Below are 23,512 nucleotides of genomic sequence, written 5' to 3'. Positions count from 1 at the left end.
TATAGAGGAGGGTGGTGACACAGACCGCTTGGTATACGGCGAGCTTTGTGGAGGGATGAAGATTCTTGTTGTGAAAGACTCTACGCTGAAGTCTCCCAAAGGCAACTGATGCCTGTTTAATGCGTCTCTGGATTTCGTTGTCGATGCCACAGTCCTCAGCGAGAATACTCCCCAGATATTTAAAAGATGGCACTACTGACAGCTGTTCATCCCCAACAGTGAAGGCAGGAAGTGTGGGTGGGACATTGGTACTCCATTGGCAAACCACTTCTGTCTTGGTGGTGTTGACAGTGAGCCCCATCCTGCTGTACGCCCTAACCGCCACAGCAAGGACAGTTTGAAGGTCCTCTGGAGTATGGGCCACAAAAGCACAGTCATCTGCATACTGCAGCTCCAGGACCCGCTCTCTACAGAGTTTTTTGGTTGCGTGTAGCCTCCTAATATTAAAGAGGTTGCCGTCTAATCTGAAGTCTACTGCTATGCCACTGGTATTTTCAATCTCATTGTGGAGAAGCTTGGTGACACACAGGAGGAAGATGTTAAAGAGCACTGGTGCTAGCACACACCCCTGCCTCACCCCTGTGCGCACAAGGAAGGGCTCGGACTCTTGTCCGCCTATGGACAGCCGAGCAGTCATCCCATCATGGAACTGGCGGAGGATGTTAAGAAATTTATTGGGACAGCCAAACCTGAGGAGTACATCCCATAAGAACTCTCTTTGCACGGTGTCGAATGCTTTTGAGAGATCGACAAAGGCCATAAACATGTCCTGATGTTGCTCCCGGCACTTTTCCTGAAGCTGCCAGGCTGTGAAGATCATGTCGATCATGCTCCTATTCTTCCTAAATCCACACTGCGATTCAGCCAGCATTGACTCAGTGATGTTGTTAATCAGTCTATGAAGCATCACCTTGGCCAGGACCTTACTACCCACAGAAAGGAGTGTGTGACCACACACACACACACACACACACACACATGTCAGTTGGAGGTGGTTTGACAAACGGATATGATGTGTGTGCCATCAGTCAGATGAGTGAACCCGAGTCATCAGGTGTCCTTTCAGCAGCCCACTCACCATACTGTCACACACACACACACACACACACACACACACACACACACACACAATGCACACTGAGAGAGAGCTGATTAGTTATTTTAGTACATGAAGTTAAACTGTATTAAACTGAGAAAATGTTGCCTTGGCAAATAGCTGAAATAAAGTTTTTTATATTTATTTTATTTCAGTTTCGGTTTCAATTTTTGTTTTTCTGTTTATCTGTTTAAAATTATATTTTATATATTACATCATCGCTAGTCCTGAAACCACCTAACCTCAGATCAGAAGTCTATGCAAAATTAATAATAGATTATATGCAAAAATATTAAAATATACACTACCTTTTAAAAGTTTGGAGTTGGTAAGATTTTTTTGTTTTAAAAGAAAAGTCTCTTCTGCTCACTAAGCTGCATTTATTTGATCAAGAATACAGTAAAAATACTGTTAAATATTATTACAATTTAAAACAGCTGTGAATATATATTCAAATGTATTTCATTAATTGAAATAAAAAAAAAAAACATTAACTGAAATAAAATAAAATATAAAACAATTTATTTCAGCTATTTGCCAAGGCAACTTTTTCTCAATTTAATACAGTTTAACTTCATGTACTAAAATAACTAAAACGAAACCTGAAATAAAAATGTATAAAAACTATATATATATACTACTAAAAATTACAAAAACACACAAGAAAATTACTAAAATTTTAAGAAAAATTTAAAATGAAAACAAAATATAAAACTGATTCAAAATATTAATAAAAACTATAATAGTATATCAGTGATACTAAAACAACACTGGTTCCCTGAAAAAAATTTAATTTTCATTAAAAAACTTACCAACACATACCAACTTGACGTACTAAAATAACTAAAAATGTATCAAAAATGTATTGATATATATAAAAAAAAGTAATAAAAATGACAAAAACACAACAAAATTAATACAACTTTAATTAAAATTAAATTGAAAATGGAAGATCTAAAAAATACAAACGGCTTCAAAATACTACTAAAAACTATTACTCTAAGAATACTCTAAAGATACTCTTATGAAGAAAGCTTTCAGGCACAACACATTGACATGATTTAAAATGGTTTCTATATTACTAACAACAATAACTAATGAAATAAAATAATGATAATTAAATAGTAATTAATTACAATTCACAAAATAATGATCAAATTGATTAAAAATATTATTATTAATACTACTACTATTAAATTTTGACTGTTATTTCAGGGTTTTTAAGGGAAGATGATCTTACCGCAGAAAGAGAATATGTGACTGCTGTCTTCATGCACAAACTTGCGTGTCACGGCCTCCTCCATGATCTGCTTGACCTGAAAGTCCAACAAGGTTTAAGAAACTGACATCTGAGAATCTCAACCTCCTCACTGCAGTGTTCTGAGAATCATGGGTAACGGGTGAGGAGAGCTGAGCATGTTGACAGTGAGTTAAACACGCTCTCTTACTCACGGCTGAGTCTGTAGTGCAGTCATAATGAGAGGAGAGCATGTGCAGATGGACATATGTGCGCCGATCACAGCAGCTTCACTCTCTGACGCCTTGGGATTCTGCTTTTGAAATCACACTCATGCGGTGCACGCCGAGCAATATAAACAACACCTTCATACGGCATGTTGAAGGGTGATCAATCACGACAGCTTTGTTGTTGGGTCGTTCCAATCCGAAGCTCACGAAAGTGTGTTCTACAGTAGTGTTGTAGTAGTTAATGTTTGAATCATTTTGTTGCGCTTTTTTTCATTTTTTTTCATTTTTTTATCTTTCGATAAAGTTTTTATTAATTTTTACTTTTATTTTATTTTTTAGCTATTATAGTACATCAAAATAAAAATGAGAAATGTTGCATGTTAGCTTATATATAATAGACCACAACAGCAGTGTTAAGTCGCTGGGGTATATTTGTAGCAATAGCCAACAATACATTGTATGGGTCAAAATGATAGATTTTTCTTTTATGCCAAAAATCATTAGGATATTAAGTAAAGATCATGTTCCATGAAGATATTTTGTACATTTCCTACCGTAAATATATCAAGTGTGTGTGTGTGTGTGTATATATATATATATATATATATATATATATATCTTATATCTTGTATTATAAAGAATAATAACTTTACATTAAGGAGTAAAAACCACTCCGATTTTATTTAGATTGTATTTCTATCGCATTATGCTCTTAATAAGCACTGTAATAATATGTGATTATAATTGACTAAAATGATTGATTAACAGAGATGATGCTCAGTACTGTAACAAATACATGCCATCTATCACAACCATGATTTTTACTATTACCATGCCATTATCTGATTCGATCACAGTACCATACAACCACAAAGACAATATCATATCGGCCTCCTTAAGAAAGCAAATGGCTGATGACATGATGACACAAAGAGGACAAACCAGAATGACCTTGTTTAGATGCATCCTCTTTATAAACACACACAGTGCACGACAGTCTAATGAGCAGATGTGCGCTGAGGTATTATCATCATCAGACGTGCGTGTGTGTGTGTGTGTGCACATTTAGCACCCGCAACCGACAGCCTCTATCGATCATCTAATCAATATCTGATAAACAATGAGACACACGCAGAAAATCTCCCACCTCCTTCTTGACGTTGCGCAGCAGCCTCTGACGCGTCTCCGATTCTGTAAACAAACACACAGATTCTCATCCAGAGCTCACCCTGACGGGCTCTAAGCTCTGTTTTTGCACAGATGAAGCTGCACGGCTCACCTGCCATGGCTGCTGTCCGCTGCGATGCCTTGCCGTGCCGCTCGTGCGAGGGATGAATGTGCGCAGGATGGCAGACCGTCCTCGTGAGTCAGAGCTGCGCGCGCAGGGTGTGGCGACTCGCATCAGCACCGCGCCGCATTAATGACCGATATCGCGCCGATCATCGGACCGATCTCGCCCGTCCCGGTCCCATCCGATCTCTGTCGGGATGCTGTAGTTTAGCAGCGCTTCTAGTACACAAGGATGATGTTTATGTGTCGGTCAGACCTGCTGCTATTGGTCACACGAGCGCCAATCACCGTCGTTTATGGATACATGCAGCCTGCGACGCATTACAGTGTTTGTTTGAAGGTGAAATGTGTACGGAGATAGATTGCATTATTCCAAGTACATAGATTATGATGCATAAATAGCCTAAATGTAAAGAGATGAACAAAAATTAAACATGTAGAATGAGATCCACAAATAGAGTTCCACAAACATGAATTAAATTCACAAATAAATAAAATGAGATTTGCAAATAAAAAACATATTCACTAAAATGTATTTTTATTCTGCAAACGCAACTTTACCTGGCATTCATTTGTGGATCGCTTCCCCGTATATTTGTGAATGGCTTTCTGTGCATTTGTGGATCGCTGCACGCATTATTATTATTATTTTTTAATTGCAGAGAACAGGAACATACAAATTATAACCATATAAAAAATTTTTAAAAAAGCATAGCGAACACCCAGCTAACAATTTTTGGTTCCCAGAACATTAGTTTTTATGGTTTGTTTTTGGTTAGCCAGGAATGTTTTCTTAACGGAAATAGAATGTTAGTTTTTGGTTCCCAGAACGTTATTCTAACGTTAATCTAACGTTCCACTAACGTTATTATAATGTTCGCAGGACATAGTTTTTTTGGTTCCCAGAACGTTATTCTAACGTTAATCTAATGTTCCACTAATGTTATTATAACGTTCCCAGAACGTTATTTCTTGGTTCTCAAAAAAAAAAAAACTAACGTTAGAGGAACGTTCTGTGTTTGCTGGGCTGTAAATGTTTGCATAAAGTGGGTATAGAAAAGAATCACCCCCCTTTAAAATAATTACATTTTGTTGCTCTGAAGCCTGAAAGACGGACACAGCTTTCGTTTTATCCAGCTGTATTTACTCAGTGCAACTTATAACATCCAAGTGAAAGATAAAACACCAACATGCAGAAAAAACAGTAGACAGCTTGAATGTAGGCTTAGACAATAGTCTCGTTTATTTCTTTAGTCTAGAGCTCGTTAGTCTCAGCCAGGCTCTGCAGGAGAATCTGGAGACTTTTATTTTGAAAGGCGACACTGTTTCCGGCGCGCTTCACGCTCGCTGCAGTCACACGCGCTTGGCGGGAGGCGCTGAAGTTCACAAGCTCACTTTCTTCTTTCACTTTCAGCTGATATTTTATGAATATAAATTATAAAAGGTGAGTTTATTTGATGCAGTGTTCAGTCAGAGCTCGAGTAAAGCTCTTTGGAGAATAATGGTCCATCTCTCGGGTGCTCTGTGTTTTGAATTAGCTGTGCGGCTAAAGCTAAGCTACTCAACGTGCCGGATTCATTTAAACTTAATTTAACAACACAACGTGTTTATTTTCAAATCAGGTAAATAAAAGCTCTTTGTTTGTATATTATGATTGGATATGGTTATACAGTCACAGGTGAGTTAAATGCAATGTTTCATGATTCTAGTATTTTCACATTAGTTATTATTTAATCTAAACTCTTAGCTTGGGGTTTTCAAGTGTGTATTTGTATATATGTTTATGCATTTGTTGTTTTATGTGTTTAATGTGGTATATCTATTTATTTAGTGTTATTTCACACACACACACACACACACACACACACACACACAAATATTTATGCATATTATTTACACTGCCGTTGAAAAGTTTGGGATCAGTAAGGTTTGTAATGTGTTTTAAAGAAGTCTCTTCTGCTCATCAAGGCTGCATTTATTTGATCAGAAATACAGAAAAAACAGGAATATTGTGAAATATTATTGCAATTTAAAATAACAGTTTTCTATTTTAATATACTTTAAACTGTAATTTATTTCTGTGATCAAAGCTGTATTTTCAGCATCATTACTCCAGTCTTCAGAGTCACATGATCTTCAGAAATCAGTATAATATGCTGATTTATTATCAATGTTAGAAACGGTTTTTGCTGCTTAATATTTTTTTTGGAACCCGTGATACTTTTTTTTAGGATTCTTTGATGAAGTTATTGTTATTTTAAATTGCAATAATATTTCACAATATTACTGTTTTTTCTGTATTTCTGATCAAATAAATTCAATCTTGATGAGCAGAAGAGACTTATTTAAAAAACATTACAAATCGTACTGATCCGAAACTTTTGAACAGCAGTATATATATATATATATACGTATATACATTTAAAATTATTAAAATAAATTATAATATATTTTAAACATTGTTGTAATATATTGCATTTCTTACTATAAATATATTAATAAATTTAAATAATAATATATAATAATAATAATAGATGTTCTTCTTTCTGCAGGTGGTTTGTAGTCTCCAGTGATCATGCCGTCCAGTCTGGGCTCCAGCAGTCCAGCCGCAGTTTCTGAGCGGCGCATGCGCAACACTGACCTCATACGACATCCTCCCGGAGCTGCTTCTGTGTACAACAGTGAGCGCAAGCTACATTAAAGTGATTATTACGTTTTGAATATGGATATTTTTCTTACAAAAACACATCAATTCGCTATAGAAGGCCTTTGTTCAATCCCCGGAGCCGTGTGAGACACTTTTTTTTTTTTATGGATGGGCGCTTTTTATTTAACTACTTTTGGACTGAAGCACTGCAATGATAGAGCTTGGAAGAGCCAGGACAATTTTTAATATAACTCCGACTGGATTCGTCTGAAAGAAGAAAGTCATATACACCTAGGATGCCTCGGGGGTGAGTAAAACACAGCCTAATTTTCATTTTTGGGTGAACTAACCCTTTAAATTGCCTCTTGCTAACACATGCTTGTTGAGCATAAAACACATTCGTGTGCTTGTGTCTGGTGTTCGGTAGACATGCCTTCGCTCTCGGGCGTGTCGGACATGGATTACCCTCTGCAGGGACCGGGACTGATCAGCGTGCCGAGTCTCCCGGAGCTCAGCGCCATCCGCAGGGTTCCTCTGCCTCCGGAGCTCGTCGAGCAGTTCGGTCGTATCCTACCACAGAGATGCTCATTTTATACAATAAACCCTACAATGAAAAGCGTCTTGTAGAATTAATCCGTTAAGTTGTCTGCAGTGCCTTAATTGCCACTTTTACCAGATATGCAGTGCAATTGCATGATGGGAGTTTTCCCTGAAATCTCCAGAGCGTGGCTCACCATTGATAATGACATTTTTATGTGGAATTATGAGGATGGGTGAGTAGGATGACACATATTATAATGCTTTTTTTATTTTACCTTTCCTTTTAATGTGTAATATAGCTGTTTTTGCACGTAAATTATATTACAAAATCTAAATGTGTTCTAGCAGACTTGTGAGTGCATAATGTTGGCACTTTAAATATTTCTGGAAGTATTTCGGATGTATGATGTTCACTGAGGTTTGTTTGTCTTGTTCGTTTCTTCAGGAGTGATGTCGCTTATTTTGACGGGCTCAGTGAAACTATTCTGTCAGTTGGACTGGTCAGACCTAAGCCTGGTTAGTTGTTTTATTTGTTGTGCACTATTTAGTGCTCACCGTCAGAAGTTGTTGAGAATGCTGTGGATTGATTATTAGGATGATAAATCAGTCATTACCTAAAAACATGCATGTAATGCATCGCAAGATTTCCTTCTGGAGATTTTTATTTGTCATAATTTGATGTTTAACCACCGATTGTTTTATATTACAATATTATTGTATTGACATGGGTAGTCTTAGTTGTTACAGGTTTTTTTTTATTATTGAAAAAAACTGAAATGATACACCCAAACAGAAACATACAAACTCCTTCAAGAGAACATTAAAGAGTATCAACACAAAAGTTTGCATGTAACAAACAACAGAAAAAATACATGCACAAAACAGAGTAAACATAATCAAAAAGTGTATGTGTGTGTGTGTGTGAATGTTTATAATTATATTTATTATGTTTTGTATAAAAATATGATCAGTGGTGAAACATCAAATTATGATGCTACATTTGTTTTAATGTTTATATATTATATTATATTAAATATATATATATATGTTTACATTTTTGCTTATATTTACTCTATATATAATTAATTTATATTATTTGTTTAATTTATGTATTATTAATAAATTCATATTTTTATTTACTAAATTTTTTTGTTTATATTTACTCTTATGTTTAGCAACAAAGATTACCCATCTCAATGCAATATTTGTAATATAAAAACATGATTGTGTTAAAACACCAAATTATAAAATTGTATTATTTATAAGTGTTTTATGATTACTATTATAATTACTATTTTTAAAAAGCAATTTATGTAATTTATGGGAATTTATACATAAATAAAAAGTATTATTGAAAAAAATAGTAATAATAAAAAAACATTAATTAATTAATAAACAGAACCATTAATAGGGAGAGGAAAGCAAACTAAGCCCACAGTCATTAAAAAAAAATCTCATGCTGTTTCAAGAATCGGTCATTTTTTTTATTACTAGCTACCTCAACCAGCCACTTTTGTTGGTTACAGGTATTTTTCAGCCTCACATCCACTTCCTGTTAGTGTTGGCCACACCGGTGGATGTCGTGATCCTGGGCTTGAGCTTCCCAAAAGCCCATACAGGTGAGTGTCATGTTTGGATGTGATTTAATCAGCATTGGCACATGTTGGATTCGTTCTCAGTAGGGCTGTCAAAACGGCTGAAAAACTACATTTGAATTTTTTTAATTAAATATTATCAAAATTCGAATTATATTCGAATTTAAAATGCATAATTTCAGTTAGGGTGAAGAAAAGCTTTTGGCTTCTCTCCTGAGGCCACGAGGGCGCATCGAGCAAAATATTACTAATGCACGTTTCTTCAAAGCATAAGATAACATTACTATCTGTGGAAAAAAAGTGCATAATGTTTAAAATAATGTTTATAAACCAATTATAATTAAGTTGCTTAAACAACTATAAACAAAACAGCATCATGTATGTATGCAAAGTTTAATACAAAGGGCCGAAAGCCAATCACACGGAGTACATTTTTAATTTAAAAACACGAGTAGCAGAGGGATGGGGAAAAAACCCCACCATGAAGTCTCGAGATACGTTTTTTTCAAAGTTAAACTTGCGTTAATTTTACATGGCTTTCTAAACATGCTGCTCTTTTGTGTGAGACGCGAGTGCAACGCTGATAGATGTCCCTCTAGAAAATGTGATAAATATGTGTTCTGTGTGAACGGCTTGCTTTCAGTTTTGACGTAAACAAGATCTTCTCCGCGTTGATGTTCTTTTTTTCCCGCAATATTTGTAATTAACAATGCAGCAGCGCTGCATCTAGTGGCTTCAACTGGATAGGCTAACAAATGCATTATAATGCAACACTACATCGTCATCGCATCTCGTGCGCCACTGATAAGGCTGCCTCCTTAACGCACATTTAAAATTGTGGAATGCGGATTTTTATTTTCAATTCAACGAATATTCGAAATTCGATTTTTTTTTTTTTTTTGACAGCCCTAATTCTCAGTCTGCGTTTGTGTGCCACAGGTCTGAATGACAGCATGTCAGGAGCCATGCAGCTGTTGCCAGATCCTCTCTACTCCATCCCCACGGATAACACCTACCTGCTAGCCATCACCTCCACGGATGTGGGCCGCGTCTTCATGGCGGGGAAAGACGGCTGTCTGTACGAGATCGCCTATCAGGCTGAAGCGGGCTGGTTCAGTCAGCGCTGCAGGAAGATCAACCACTCCAAGAGCAGCCTGTCCTTCCTCATCCCTTCACTGCTGCAGTTCTCCTTCTCCGAGGACGGTAAGAGTGTCCTTCAGCAGACAGAATCAGCCCAATTGATGTTTCATATTCAATCGTGTCTTTTTTTCCAGATCCCGTTGTCCAAATTGCTGTTGATAATTCAAGGAACATTTTATACACGCGTTCGGAGAAGGGTGTCCTGCAGGTGGGTCTTCATAAATGAACCAGAGACTGTGGTGTTTGTGATTTTGAGTAGGGCTGCACTGAAATTATTCGGCCGAAAATAGCAACAAAAGCTCTTTCGGTGTAATAAGCGAAAGGACCGAATAAATTGTACCGAACAATGACGTGACGCAATCTAATAGAGGCGCGCACTAATGCAACAAACATGACAGCCGTGTGGAAGCATGTAAAACAGTCCGAGAAAGACGCAGAAATCATTACAAGCACCGAGAGAAGGGGTGGTTGTTGCTGGTTACTGTATGATGACTAAAATCGCGAAATGCCTTTAACACTAGAACCGCCGGGGGTCGCTGTATACCTAAAAGCGCCAGCGGGTAAATTTTACACACGCACATGACAGCTGTTTTTGAATGGCTAAAGAACATATTATTTCAGTGTGTTATGCTACTGTCTTCACAAAGAAGTGTCTAGAGTCATGAAATAATTGTGTAGTCATCAACTATATTTTTGTCCTGTTGTTTTATGTTCAAGGCTTTTTTTATGCAGGCTACACTAGTCACTTTTCATAACGGTCAATATTAAGCTAAACAAGCCTGCACTGACAACGAGAATTGGAAGGTATATTTGGGTGGTGTAATAGGCTATTATAATACAATGTCATTAATCAATATATTAAGATAACCTATGTTATTTAAATGACTAAAATAGCTTATAGACAATAATGAGCAATAATAATTCACCACATTGCATAGGATGATGCGATGACAAATTCAAGCGCACAGCTTCACCTAATTAATTATTAATTTGTTTAGTTATATCATTTATAATTTGAATTATACAAGAAGAACAGCAATAAACTTTGGGTAATCAAAAAAAAAGGTTTTATTCATTAGCCTACATCAGATCGGATTTTTTTTCTTCAGGAAACAGGCAGACTAGAATAAATAGCAACACAGAAGCGAACAATAAACGATAGAAATGGTAAAACAAAATTAATTAATCCAAATTTTGAACAATTATGAGTAACATTAGGTACCGAATACCGGCACAAGTCTACTCCCCACCATCAGACTCTCCATTGCTCATGGCATTTAGTGCTTCTTACACCTCTTCAGCATTCATAAATCGCCTTCTTTTACTCATTTTGTCTTTATTTATGAAACTGATAACCGCTAATTCAGTGAGTGAAAGGCGTTGCCTAGCACTGTACTATGTTAAAACATAAGTGGCACGAAAATGACAGCGCGAACATGCAGGCATAGTGGGTAAATTTGACCCGCGCTAGCGCTTATAGGTATAAATACCCCGTTTTTTTAATCTGGTTTTATCAAAACAGTTTTTAACAACAGGGGGTTGTAAAGTGACTGGGAGACTTGAATGTTTTATTAAAAATCTTTTATGTACGTTTTAAAAACAGCCACGGGTAAAATTTACCCCGTGGCGGTTCTAGTGTTAAACAATTAAATAAACTGCAGAACGTAGTGTTTTCTAATGCACGAACGAATTGCATGCATTCAAACAGCGCTGCACGAGCTCGCGGCTCCAGGGTTCAAAGTCCAATGCGCGAGAAAAATCTGAACCGACACAGTGTTACTCGTCAGTTGCTCAGTCACATTTTTATGATTTTTTACAAGGCATGTGACAATGCGATACGTGCAGCATATTCGTAACGAGACTCTTTTATAAATCTACTGTTGTCGACAAAAAGAAGCGCTGAGCTCTTCCTGCGGGTTTCTGCCAAAATAAAAGCTGAGAAAACTCCATCAACATTAATAAATGTTGTTATTGTAATTTTACTGGTGTTCTGTAAAATAAAATAAAAAGGATAATGATAATTACAACAGCTCTGTTAATACATTTATTATAGCATTCACACACAGTGTTCACACTGGGATCTGTAATATTTTCTAATGTTTTAAAAGAAGTCTCTTCTGCTCAGCAAGGCTGCATTTATTTGTACAGTAAAAAATACATGCCTGATTCAAGAAGGGGGTCTCAAAAATGGCCAAAAAATATTATTTTACTAACTTCATAATTTTAAGTTAAATTGTGTTTTATTGGTATATAATGTCTGCTAAAATGTTAAAAAATGTTCAGTGTTAAGTAAATATTTTTAAAGCACATTTTGGCTATTTCATTTATGCAATGGTGAAAAAAATTGGCAAAATGGGGAAAAAAATGCGAAAAACCGTATTCGGCCTTCGGCCAAGTGTTTAATTTCGGTGCATCCCTAAGTTTGAGTTTGAGTTGAGGTGACAGTCTAATGTTGTTTTTGTGTCTGTCAGGTGTATGATCTCGGCGCTGATGGGCAGGGAATGAGTCGAGTCGCAGCCATGTCTCAGAGCTCCATCGTCTCAGCGGCTGGAAACATCGCCAGGTAGAGCTTCACCTGGGTTTTCTGTAGAGATGCACAGATTGAAAACATTTGGCTAATAAATACATAGCTGATAATTAATATGATCTTAAAATCAAAAAGTTTACATAAAAACAAGTAAATATATTATATTTGATTAAATTATTGTAATTATAAATTGAGTATTAATTTGCTTTTATTTGTCATTTATTTTTTATAATTTTTAAATTATTATTATTATGTAAATCATTATCTTTAATACATGTAAAATTAATTTAAAGTTGTTCTTAATCATTAATAATAATTGTTGTTGTTATTATTATTAATATACCGTTTTTATTGTACAAATAATAGACATATTTTATTAATAATAAAATATTTATCAATATCTTAAATTTAAAATTAATAAAAAAAAAATGCAAATATTGGTCAATGCTGATATGGTCACCAATATATTATTTTTCCTAATTAGTGATGAAAAATAATTAAATTAATTATATTAACTATTGTTAAGAATACATTTTATTATAAAATAAATACTTTATTAATTTATAACATATATTAATAATAAATGTATCATTTTAATGTGAAATTAAATATTAAAAAATCTAATATTCGTTGGTACTGATATGATCACCAATATAATACTCCTAGTTTTTCTTTAAAAATAAGTATTAAATAATATTACTAACAACATTATAATCGAAATACTATTTTATTATTTAAAAAAATTTCATAATCTTTGTTGAAAATGGATTAAAAATGCTAAAATTGGTCAGTACCAATATATTGTGTGCTCCTAGTTTTTCTTAATAAAAAATGTATTAATTATTAATTATTTCATTTAGTTATACAAATAAAATTTGTACATTATTATTAATAATCCATGTATCATCTTTAATAAATGTAACATTAATTAAAAAAACATTATTATTAATAATCCATGTATCATCTTTAATAAATTTAACATTAATTAAAAAAATACTAATACTAGTCAGTATCAATATGGTCACCAATATGTTGCATGCACTCCTATTTCTTCTTAATTACTGATAATAATTAATGTTATAATTGTTATAATATTATTTTATTATAAAAATGTAATTGTTATTATTAATAAAAATATCTTAAATACAATTTTAAATGATTTATAAATGATATTGTTAGTCGCAGATATGATCACCAATATATCGTGCACTCCTGTTTTTCATGTTTAATAAATATTTTCCGGTGTAATGCATTTTTCACTTCAAATGCGTCTGTCTTTGCCTGTTTTTCAGGACGATCGACCGCTCCGTGTTCAAACCCATCGTTCAGATCGCAGTTATTGATCGCTCGGAGTCGTCAGACTGCCAGCTGTTGGCCGTCACTCATGCTGGTATGATTTATGAATGGAGACTCATGAATCCTGGGTCTGTAAATCCTCTAAATTGTGTTTTTGTGTGTGGCGCAGGTGTGCGTCTCTACTTCAGCAGCATCCCTTTTGCTCCTCCAAACGCTAAACACATGTCGGCCCGGCCCTGCGTGCTGGCGCTGGTGCATGTGCGTCTGCCGCCTGGATTCTCTGCGTCCTCCACTCTCCAGAAACCAGCTAAAGTACACAAGGCTCTCTACAGTAAAGGAGTTTTGCTGATGGCTGCGTCTGAGACAGAAGACAGCGACATTCTCTGGTGCATCAACCACGATTCCTTTCCCTTTAAAAAGCCCCTCATGGAAGCTCAGGTCAGAGACCTTATTTCCTGTTCCTGTCCGTCTGGTTGCTTCATTTGTTTGTCAATTTTTTTATTTTTATGGAAGCTTGCTTCCACCATGGGGTAAAAAAATAGCTTTTTATCTCACAATTCTGACTTTTATATTTCTCAATTCCCACTTTTTTTCCCTCACGATTCTGAGAAGAAAAGTCGGAATTGTGAGATACAAACGGTTTATGGAACTGTGTAACATGGAACGTTGTGGAGTTGGTAGAATTTTGGATGAATGTATCAAAAGTACATGAACTTCATCTCCAGAGAGTCACTTCATAAGCATTTTACATTTCATGTGAGAAAAACTACAGAAGCTAATAAAAGTTTGGTTTAACTTGAAATATATTACTATTGTACAATAGAACATATATCAGTGTAGTAATAATAATAAATTAAAACTTTATTTTTTAAGGAATAATCACACATTTTTTTTATCACTGTTGTAATTTTGAAATTCATTTATTTATAAAGCACATTTAAAAACAGCCACATGACTGACCAAAGTGCTGTACATTAAAATCAAACCAGAAATAATAAAGCATGAATTTAAATCCAAAGGAATGACAGATAAACATTCTGAAGACAGAGTAATAATCAAGACCATAATACAGTGTAATAACCGTAAATCTCTCTTGTGCAGCACTCAGTTTGCCGAGAAGGTTTTATGCCTTCATTTGATTACCAGAAAAATTAAAATACACAACACAGAATTTCTGAAAAAAATAAATAAAATTTCATAGGCCCTTTATTATTGTAAAAAAAAAAAAAATTGTGATTTCAATTGATTAGACATGCTTTTTGATGATTAAAATTTAATTTAACCATTAAAATGGAATCCAGAAAAATTAAAACCAAAAACACAGAATTTGGTAAAAAAAGTAATGGAATTTGAGGAAAAAAATAAAATATATTTAATATATTTAATAATAATACTTTTTGATTATTATACCATTAAAACAGAATTTAAAAATTAAAATGGAGAAAATGGAATCCAGAAAAATGTAAATGGAAAACACAGAAAAAAGTAAAATGGAATTCGGTAAAAATAAAACTGATTTCATAGGGCCCTAGTATTGTGAGAGAATTTTTCATTCTGTGGTAAAAAAAAAAAAAAACCATAATTGCAATATATAAACTCAGAATTGTGAGAAAGTCATAATTCTGAGTTTATATCTCGCAATTTTTTTCCTCAGAATTCTGAGTTTATATCTTGCAATTTTTTTTTTTTTCCTCAGAATTCTGAGTTTATATCTCGCAATTTTTTTTTTATTTACTTTTTTTCCCTCAGAATTCTGAGTTTATATCTTGCAGGTTGAAAAGTCGCAGTAGCCTTTTGAATTTTTTTTATTCTGTGGCAAAACAACACTCTGACATCCGTGTTTTTGTCTCTTTCTCCAGATGACCGTGAATGTGGACGGTCACTCCTGGGCTCTGTGTTCAATCGAGGAAACCGAATCTCCCAGAATCCTCACTCCTCTCAATAAAGATCTCATTCCAGTCACTGACACTCCTCTGGTCGTTCAGCAGCAAAGTGTCCCACCGCAGAAGTTTGTTCTCCTGTCCGCTCAGGTATGATTGATAGTGGTCGACCGATATATCGGCCGATATTTGGCATTTTTCACATATCGGCATTGGCCGATAAGTTTTCCTATTTGGCCGATGCTTTCGAGGTGGGACTTTTATTTTGACGGCGCTGGGAACGGCAGCACCTGAGCACAGTGCTCACATTCTCCCTCCTGTTCGCTGTCATCGTTTAACAATTCTGTCTAATACGAATAGAAGTCTGTCTAATAATATTATTAGTAATAGAAAGGAAACATTATAATACTTTATCGTTTGCTGTCAGAATTCAGCAAATATGCATTTATATCATTTAAAAAATCTTTGAATGACTAATGAACATTTAATTTCACAAACTTAGTCGGATCCAGCTGTGAGATCTTGTGAAGTGTGCATGTGTATCCTGCATGATCATAAACTCATGAATTGAAATTATGCTGAGCTTTATGCATTTCCCCACTGTCATATTATGTCATTTTCACTGTGTGCGGTATGTAAAATGAGTGTTACCTTGGCTTTATTTGAAAAAATATGATTCCCAATGCACACAAACTTCCCAGATTACCGAGTGCCCTGTTGGTTACAATGTTTACTTCCTTTTTAATTATATTTATATTTAATATTTAATTGTGAAAAATACTTTGCCATCTAAAGTACAAGTATGTTTATATAACATTTGTATTTTTTAATCCATTTTCAAATTATTTCAAATTTCTTAAATATTAATTAAAATAAATAAAATTATATCGGCTTTATATCGGCCACCCTGCTTTCCAAGATATCGGCATCGGCTGTCAAAAAACCAATATCGGTCGATCACTAATGATTGAACCTCCCGTTGTGATGTTCTTCATGTTGTTCGTCTCTCACGGTTTGTTTTCCGTCGTCAGGGGAGTCACATCTTCCACAAGCTGCGGCCGGTGGATCAGCTGCGCCACCTGCTGGTGAGCAGCGCTGGAGGAGAGAGCGAGGAGATCGAGAGGTTCTTCAAGCTGCATGGGGTGAGTGACGGCACGCTTAACCTCTGAATGCACACACTTTCATGTGTGTTTGTCGATAAATACGCATGTTTTGCTGTACAGGAAGGGCAGGCGTGTGCCACAGCGCTCATCTTGGCCTGTTCCTCTGCAGCGTGTGATCGAGAGGTTTCTGTTTGGGCCACACGAGCCTTCTTCAGGTCAGATATGAAGATATATAATTGCTTCTTCCCAGGCTTTTGATGATATTTGTCTTCTGTATTTGTGGTTGCTTTGTAATGGCTTAAAGGTTCTTTTTTAAGTCAGAGGAACCTTTGTTTCATTTTAACATTTAGTATGCTATGAATATTTTTTAATTGAGTGATTTAAACAAATTTTTTTAATCAATTAAGTTAAATAGACAATTTGAACTGATTGACTCACCCTTTAGGAAATTTAGATTTATATTGCATTTTATCCATTTGGCAGATGCTTTTATCCACAGCAGCTTAAATTGCATTTGTTGCGACTTATATAATGCAGTTAACGTCAAGCATGCAAAATATTTGGATTCGTGTCGCATGAGAGGTTTGTGAGCACATTTGAATAGCACATTTCCCACACGACAGTCGTTTCCGTTTCGCTTTAAATAAAATTGTTTAGGCTTGACGTTTATAATAAATGTTGGTTATAAAGAATGGCACTATAATTTATTTAATAGATATCTATATATTAGTGCTGTCAAACGATTGATCGCATCCAAAATAAAAGTTTTTGTTTACATATGTCTGTGTTTACTGTGTATATTTATTATGTATATATTAGAGCCCGACCGATATATGGTTTAGCCGATATTATTGGCCGATATGAGCCTGTCGCCGATATATCGGTATCGGCAAATATTTATGCATTTTTTACATTATTTATGCATTTGCAATTTTGTGGTGTAAATGCATTTATGGCACCTCATCATCATCAAGCAGTCTGAGTAAATGCATCTAATGCCGCTTCAGATGCAGCTTCTGTGTTTCCTGCAGTTTGCTGATACTGATTTAATTTGAATGGTAACAACTCTACAGTGTCTTATTATTCTAACAAAAAATAACATTTAAGAATTTGATGTGAAAGATGACATTTAATAAGGTTTGGAGAGAATCCATTTATATACCTTGGGAAATGACATCCGTTTTGTTATGCAACTCATTTCTACCTCTTTCCAGTCACAGAGCACTTTATTTTGAGAGTTGTCTAAGTGAGAAAACATCTGTAACTTAGTGCGGTGTGGGGGAAATTGTAACGTTTAACAATTTCTTTTATGGAAATAAAATTTTGCATTGAAAAAAGATTTTTATTTGTATATGCTGTCAATTATAGTTCTTAGAAAAAAATCGTTATCGGTCAAGAAAATTGCAATCGGTGCATCTCTATATTATACACCAATGTGACTTCAGTTTTTTTTTTTTTTTTTTTAACAATTTTGATCCAGTGCAACAATTATTCCGGAAAATACGATACATTTTATCAGTTCATTGAATGACTAAATAAAATGTACCTTAAAACCATTGCAATATTCACAAATCATGATGTTTCTTAATTTTATATGGGCAACAAAATCGTCATGAATGTATTGCGAGTATTTGATATGTTGCACGGCTTTGTCTCCAGTTTTGACATGATGTATTGATAGCGAAGGTGTTTTTATGCAGGTACGGTGGAGAGGCTCAGATGCGTTTCCCATCTGCCATTTCTGCCCCCAGTAACGTCGGGCCGCTCTTCAGCTCCCCCGTGCCAGGTGACTAACATCTCAACCTGCCACACAGATCTTGTTGTTTTAACAATTAACCATGTCAGATCACTGACTAGTAGCTGGCTGTTCATGCATCAGTCCCGACTAATGTCTAATCTGTAGTCTGCTGTGATTGTAGGATCCCCAATGCCTGTCGGCAGCCCCCTACCAAACCCCAGTTTTCTTGCCACACCTGCGCCAGGTATAAACCACCCCTCAGACCAGCGACCGCTTCACTAATCTGTGTACTAGTATAGTTGATCTTAAAGCAATAGTTCACGCAAAAAGCAGCATTTGCTAAAAAATGTTCTCATCCTCAGGCCATCCAAGATTAGGATGAGTTTGTTTCTTCATCAGATTTGTAGAAATGTAGCATTGCATCAGTGTCTCAGCAATGGATGCTCTGCAGTGAATGGGTGCCGTCAGAATGAAAGCTGATAAAAACATCACAAGTAATCCACAGCACTCCAGTCCATCAGTTAACATCTGGAGAAGACAACAGCTGAAACAAATCCAGCATTAAGACGTTTTTAACTAAAATACATTGAGTGCATAATCCATAATAACTCTTCCTCCAGTGAAAAAGTGCATCTCCTGTTGTCTCTCACATCAAAATCCAGCTACATATAGAGCTGTTTTGGACTGTTTAAACAGTGCTTGATCGGTGCAGATTTCTCTCCTGATTCAGACCAGAACACTTTTTCACTGTAAAAAGCATTATTATGAATAGAGGACTCATATTTTAGTTAAAAACGTCTTAATGCTGGATTTGTTTCAGCTTTTGTCTTCTCCAGATGTTAACTGATGGACTGGAGTGCTGTGGATTACTTGTGGATTATTGTGATGTTTTTATCAGACTCTCATTCTGACGGCACCCATTCACTGCAGAGCATCCATTGCTGAGACGCTGATGCAATGCTACATTTCTCCAAATCTGACGAACTCATCTACATCTGGGATGAAATGAGGATGAGGATATTTTAATTTTTCGATTGAACTATTCCTTGCAATCTTTTTCTACACAAGTAAATAAATGTCTGTCTGTATTCCAGGCCCGTAATGCATCTTTTTGTTGTCTTTTTTCCTGTTATTTTGCATGGTATTCTAAATATAGAACATAATGCAGTAGTATCACAGTCCAGTATGCATCCTGTTGCTCTTGTATCTTGTTGCTTCGTGCTTGAATATTGAAAGTGAATGTTGCACAAGTGTCATGTTATGAATGTGTTTTTTGCTGTTGTCTGTAAATACGTGGTTGACTCATCTGGACTCATCAGGCATGTTCCCGCCGAATATGTCGACGCCTTACGTCCCAGCGACTCCCATGAGCCCGAGCGTTGTAGTGACCTCCTCTGGACCCGAGGTCATCTTCTCTGGAAAACACAACGGCATCAGTATCTACTTCACTCGCATACTGGGGTCAGTCAGCCTTACCAGCAAATACAGACTAATGGGACTTTATGAACGCTTGTAACAGCTGGATGAAGGTTTGTTTTGACCGATTCTTGTCAAATGTTGATGCTTTGAAACAGGAACATCTGGGATGGGAGTCTTTCGGCGGAGACCATCTTAACCAACGGGAGTCAGACTGTGACTATTGTGAGTAATGACCGATTTTGGAGCCGTTTTACAAAATTGCCTTGTTTTTATTTATTCATTTAAAATGCATTTAAAAAAGCATTTAAAATAAAAATAATGTTTTGATTATTTGTTTTGTATGAATTTATTTGTTTGTTGCGACTGATGGAGCATTTTTACAAGAAATAAAAAATAACTTCATTTATTTTGTTTGTATTTAATATATTTTGTTGTGAGTATTTAATTGAATACCGATTTATTTAGTTTATTGGGAGTAATGACAGATTTTGAAGCATTTCTACAAACATGTTATATTTTAGTTTTTTTATTTATATATTTTGTTTATTGTGAGTGACACATTTTGGAGCATTTTTACAAAAATGTTTTTGTTTATTTATTTTTGTTTATTTTTATTTATGCATTTTTGTTGTGAGAAATAATAGATTTTAGAGTATTTTTTTACAGAAGTGCTTTATTTTGTTTATTGTGAGTAGCTGCAGATTTTGGAGCATTTTTACAAGAAATTTAAAAAATCATTTATTTTGTTTGTATTTATTTAGTTTGTTGTGAGTATTTAATTGAATACTGATTTATTTATTTATTTAGTTTATTGGGAATAATGACAGATTTTGAAGCGTTTCTACAAACATGTTTTATTTATTTAGTTTTTTTAGTATATTTTGTTTATTGTGAGTGACACATTTTGGAGCATTTTTACAAAAAAAAAATTTTTCAATTTATTTTTATGTATTTTTGTTGTTAGAAATGACATTTTAGAGTATTTTTTTTGTACAGAAGTGCTTTATTTTGTTTATTGTGAGTAGCAGCAGATTTTGGAGCATTTTTACAAGAAATAAAAAAAATCCATTTATTTTGTTTGTATTTAATATATTTAGTTGTGAGTATTTAATTGAATACTGATTTATTTATTTAGTTTTTTGGGAGTAATGACAGATTTTGAAGCATTTCTACAAATTTCTACTTTTTTATTTGTTTATTTTGAGTGACAAATTTTGGAGCATTTTTACAAAAATGTTTTTATTTATGTATTTTTTTATTGTGAATAATGACAGATTTTAGAGTATTTTTTTAAAAAGTGCTTTATTTTGTTTATTGTGAGTAGTGGCAGATTTTGGAGCATTTTTACACAAATACTTATTTAATTGATTGTGAGTAATGATTTGTAATTTTGGGGCATTTTTAAATTTCTGCTCCTTTGCGTTCCAGGGTTTTTGTAGTGCATCACTTCCCACATTTTTTTAGCCAATCAGAAATGTTCTCTGCCGGTCAATGATTTTGTGTGTTTAGGTTCAGGTTGAAATCACTTCCAGCAGCGTTCTGTGTATTTCCTGATGATGTTCTTTGGTTTTAGCTGGAGAGCACAGCCAGTTCATCTGATCTGGAGGTCGTACTGCTGGAGCTTCAGGGCTTGAAGGAGTTCCTGGACAAAAACTCCCAGTTCAGTCCGACTTCTCTGGGTGTGGCCAAGTAGGTGCCCTTCAGATCCTCTCATGGTCATCTTGTTGTAATGCACGCTGGCTTTTCTAACTTACTTGACCTCTTCGCTTTCATCTCACCAGCAAACCTATTTTAAGGTTATATTTATAATTTTTAATATTTTTAAGGTTATATTTATTATATTTATATTTAAATAAATCAAACATAGTTATTTAGTTTGTATTTATTGTTTATTTATCTTAATTTTTGACTTTTTTTAAATGAATTTATTTAGTATTTAATTTAAGTTTTATTCATTTACAAATTTTCAGATATGTAGTCATTAATTTTTAAGTTTGTTTTATTTTAAATGCATTTACAAAAAAAATTAAATACTTTTTTTATAAGATAATTAATAAAAAATATATTTATATTCTGTAAATATAAATATATATATTTTTTACTTTTTTATTAATTTATTTAGTATTTAATTTGTTTTAAATTTTATTTACTATTTTTTAGTTTGTTTTTTTAAATACATTAAAAATATATATACTATTTATATAAATTTTTCTATAAATATATTTTACGATTTTTATATTTATTTAGTATTTAATTTGTTGTTCGTTTCATTTACTAATTTCCGGTTATGTAGTTAACTTTGTTTTATTTATTTTTGTAATTTATTTTAATTTAATGCAATTAAAAAAAACAAAAAATTCTATTTAAATTCTATAAAATTATAGATTTTAAATTTGTTTCATTTAGTTATTTTAGTTATTTTTTTTTTTCATTTATTTAGTGAAATTTACTATTTATTTAAAAACAAAAAATATTTGAATACTTTATCACTGATCTTAATTCCATTTTTTTGGTTCCCTATTCTTATTAACAATTCTTTTATTACATTTAAAGTAAATATGTAGCCATAACTATCCTTTACTATAACTCACTTGACCTCAGTTTCAGCTCGCCAGCAAACCTACAGCAAAGGCTTCTGGGATTCATGCGGCCCGATGGTTCCAGCTCTCAGCAAGTGCAGCAGGAGCTCCAGAGGAAGTACCACAGTGAGTTTCAGTGTGTTTCTGTGTATCTGTGAGCGCTCAGATGTTCACCATCTTCTCATGTTTGCTCCTCAGCGGAGGCTCAAGCGTATGAGAAAGCGTCTCTTCAGGCCATGCAGCAGTTGATCCATCGCTCCTATCAGACGCTGGCGCTCTGGAAGCTCCTGTGTGACCATCAGTTCAGCCTCATCATCTCCGAGATGCCCAAAGTACGACCCATGTCTCTCTGTTACCCGTCGTGCTTTCCAAGACTAAAAAGTGTTTAAGCATAAAAACAATAAGTGTAATACTGCTTTAAATTGTTGTTGTTTTCCCCCCAAAAATTTAAAAAGTTTTATTTTTAATGTAATTGCAATTTTGTTTTTGTTTTTCCGAGCAAAAAATAAATATCATACATTTTTCCCTGATTTACAGAAGAGACCCACTAAAATGTCATTCAGTGTAACAAGCTTGTCAGGCATATTTACAATTTATGACATATTAAAAGACTAATTACTTTCACCCCAAATACTAATTAGCGTTTAAAATGTGCCACTATCCTAGGTTTTGCCCATTGGTCAGTAAGAATGTTTTACTCCTTTAAAACACAATAAAATTTAATATGCTCCATTATTCTTTTATATATTTTAATATGTACAGGTCAGAATAAGAATGTTTGAATTTTTACATAAATATTGTGTTACACTGAATGACAGTGTAACATTATTTAAACCAAATTTTAACATTTTATTCTCCAAAAACTTATTTGAAACCTTAAAAGTAGACACTTATATTTAATGTGCTTTCTATGGACATGTGACCTGGAGCACAAAAGCAGTCTTAAGTCGCTGGGGTATATTTGTAGCAATAGCCAACAATACATTGTATGGGTCAAAATTATAGATTTTTCTATATAGATGCATGTTCCATGAAGATATTTTGTAAATTTCCTACCGTAAATCTATCAAAACTTCATTTTTGATTAGTAATATGCATTGCTAAGAACTTAATTTGGACAACTTTAAAGATGATTTTCTCAATATTTAGATATTTTTGCACCCTCAGATTCCAGATTTTCAAATAGTTGTATCTC

General features: G+C 34.3%; 2 protein-coding genes across 2 annotated transcripts in view; one reads left to right on the top strand and one right to left on the bottom strand.

The window, feature by feature from the left end:
• LOC107653775 (small G protein signaling modulator 1-like) overlaps positions 1-4,157 on the bottom strand; it is a 30,568-nt gene extending 26,411 nt beyond the window's left edge. Inside the window, exons 1-3 of the mRNA XM_016440598.1 lie at positions 3,843-4,157; positions 3,711-3,754; positions 2,337-2,412 (exon numbers count right to left, since the gene is read on the bottom strand). Coding sequence (XP_016296084.1) covers positions 2,337-2,412; positions 3,711-3,754; positions 3,843-3,849 — 127 coding nt within the window. The 5' untranslated portion in view covers positions 3,850-4,157. The remainder of the gene's footprint in view (positions 1-2,336; positions 2,413-3,710; positions 3,755-3,842) is intronic.
• Positions 4,158-6,929: 2,772 nt separating this feature from the next.
• The window catches only part of LOC107653774 (nuclear pore complex protein Nup155-like), a 30,961-nt gene continuing 14,378 nt past the window's right edge, over positions 6,930-23,512 (top strand). The window contains 19 exon segments of the mRNA XM_016440597.1: positions 6,930-7,065; positions 7,177-7,273; positions 7,486-7,556; positions 8,567-8,659; positions 9,575-9,838; positions 9,910-9,983; positions 12,247-12,338; positions 13,595-13,692; positions 13,768-14,036; positions 15,458-15,628; positions 16,510-16,620; positions 16,702-16,796; positions 18,282-18,367; positions 18,501-18,563; positions 19,639-19,780; positions 19,894-19,960; positions 21,312-21,427; positions 22,340-22,443; positions 22,516-22,649. Coding sequence (XP_016296083.1) covers positions 6,930-7,065; positions 7,177-7,273; positions 7,486-7,556; positions 8,567-8,659; positions 9,575-9,838; positions 9,910-9,983; positions 12,247-12,338; positions 13,595-13,692; positions 13,768-14,036; positions 15,458-15,628; positions 16,510-16,620; positions 16,702-16,796; positions 18,282-18,367; positions 18,501-18,563; positions 19,639-19,780; positions 19,894-19,960; positions 21,312-21,427; positions 22,340-22,443; positions 22,516-22,649 — 2,283 coding nt within the window.

This window comes from Sinocyclocheilus anshuiensis, unplaced genomic scaffold, assembly GCF_001515605.1.
Source record: "Sinocyclocheilus anshuiensis isolate Anshui unplaced genomic scaffold, SAMN03320099.WGS_v1.1 scaffold443, whole genome shotgun sequence".
In the NCBI taxonomy this organism is placed as follows: domain Eukaryota; kingdom Metazoa; phylum Chordata; class Actinopteri; order Cypriniformes; family Cyprinidae; genus Sinocyclocheilus; species Sinocyclocheilus anshuiensis.
This window is presented reverse-complemented; position numbering and strand designations above follow the sequence as displayed.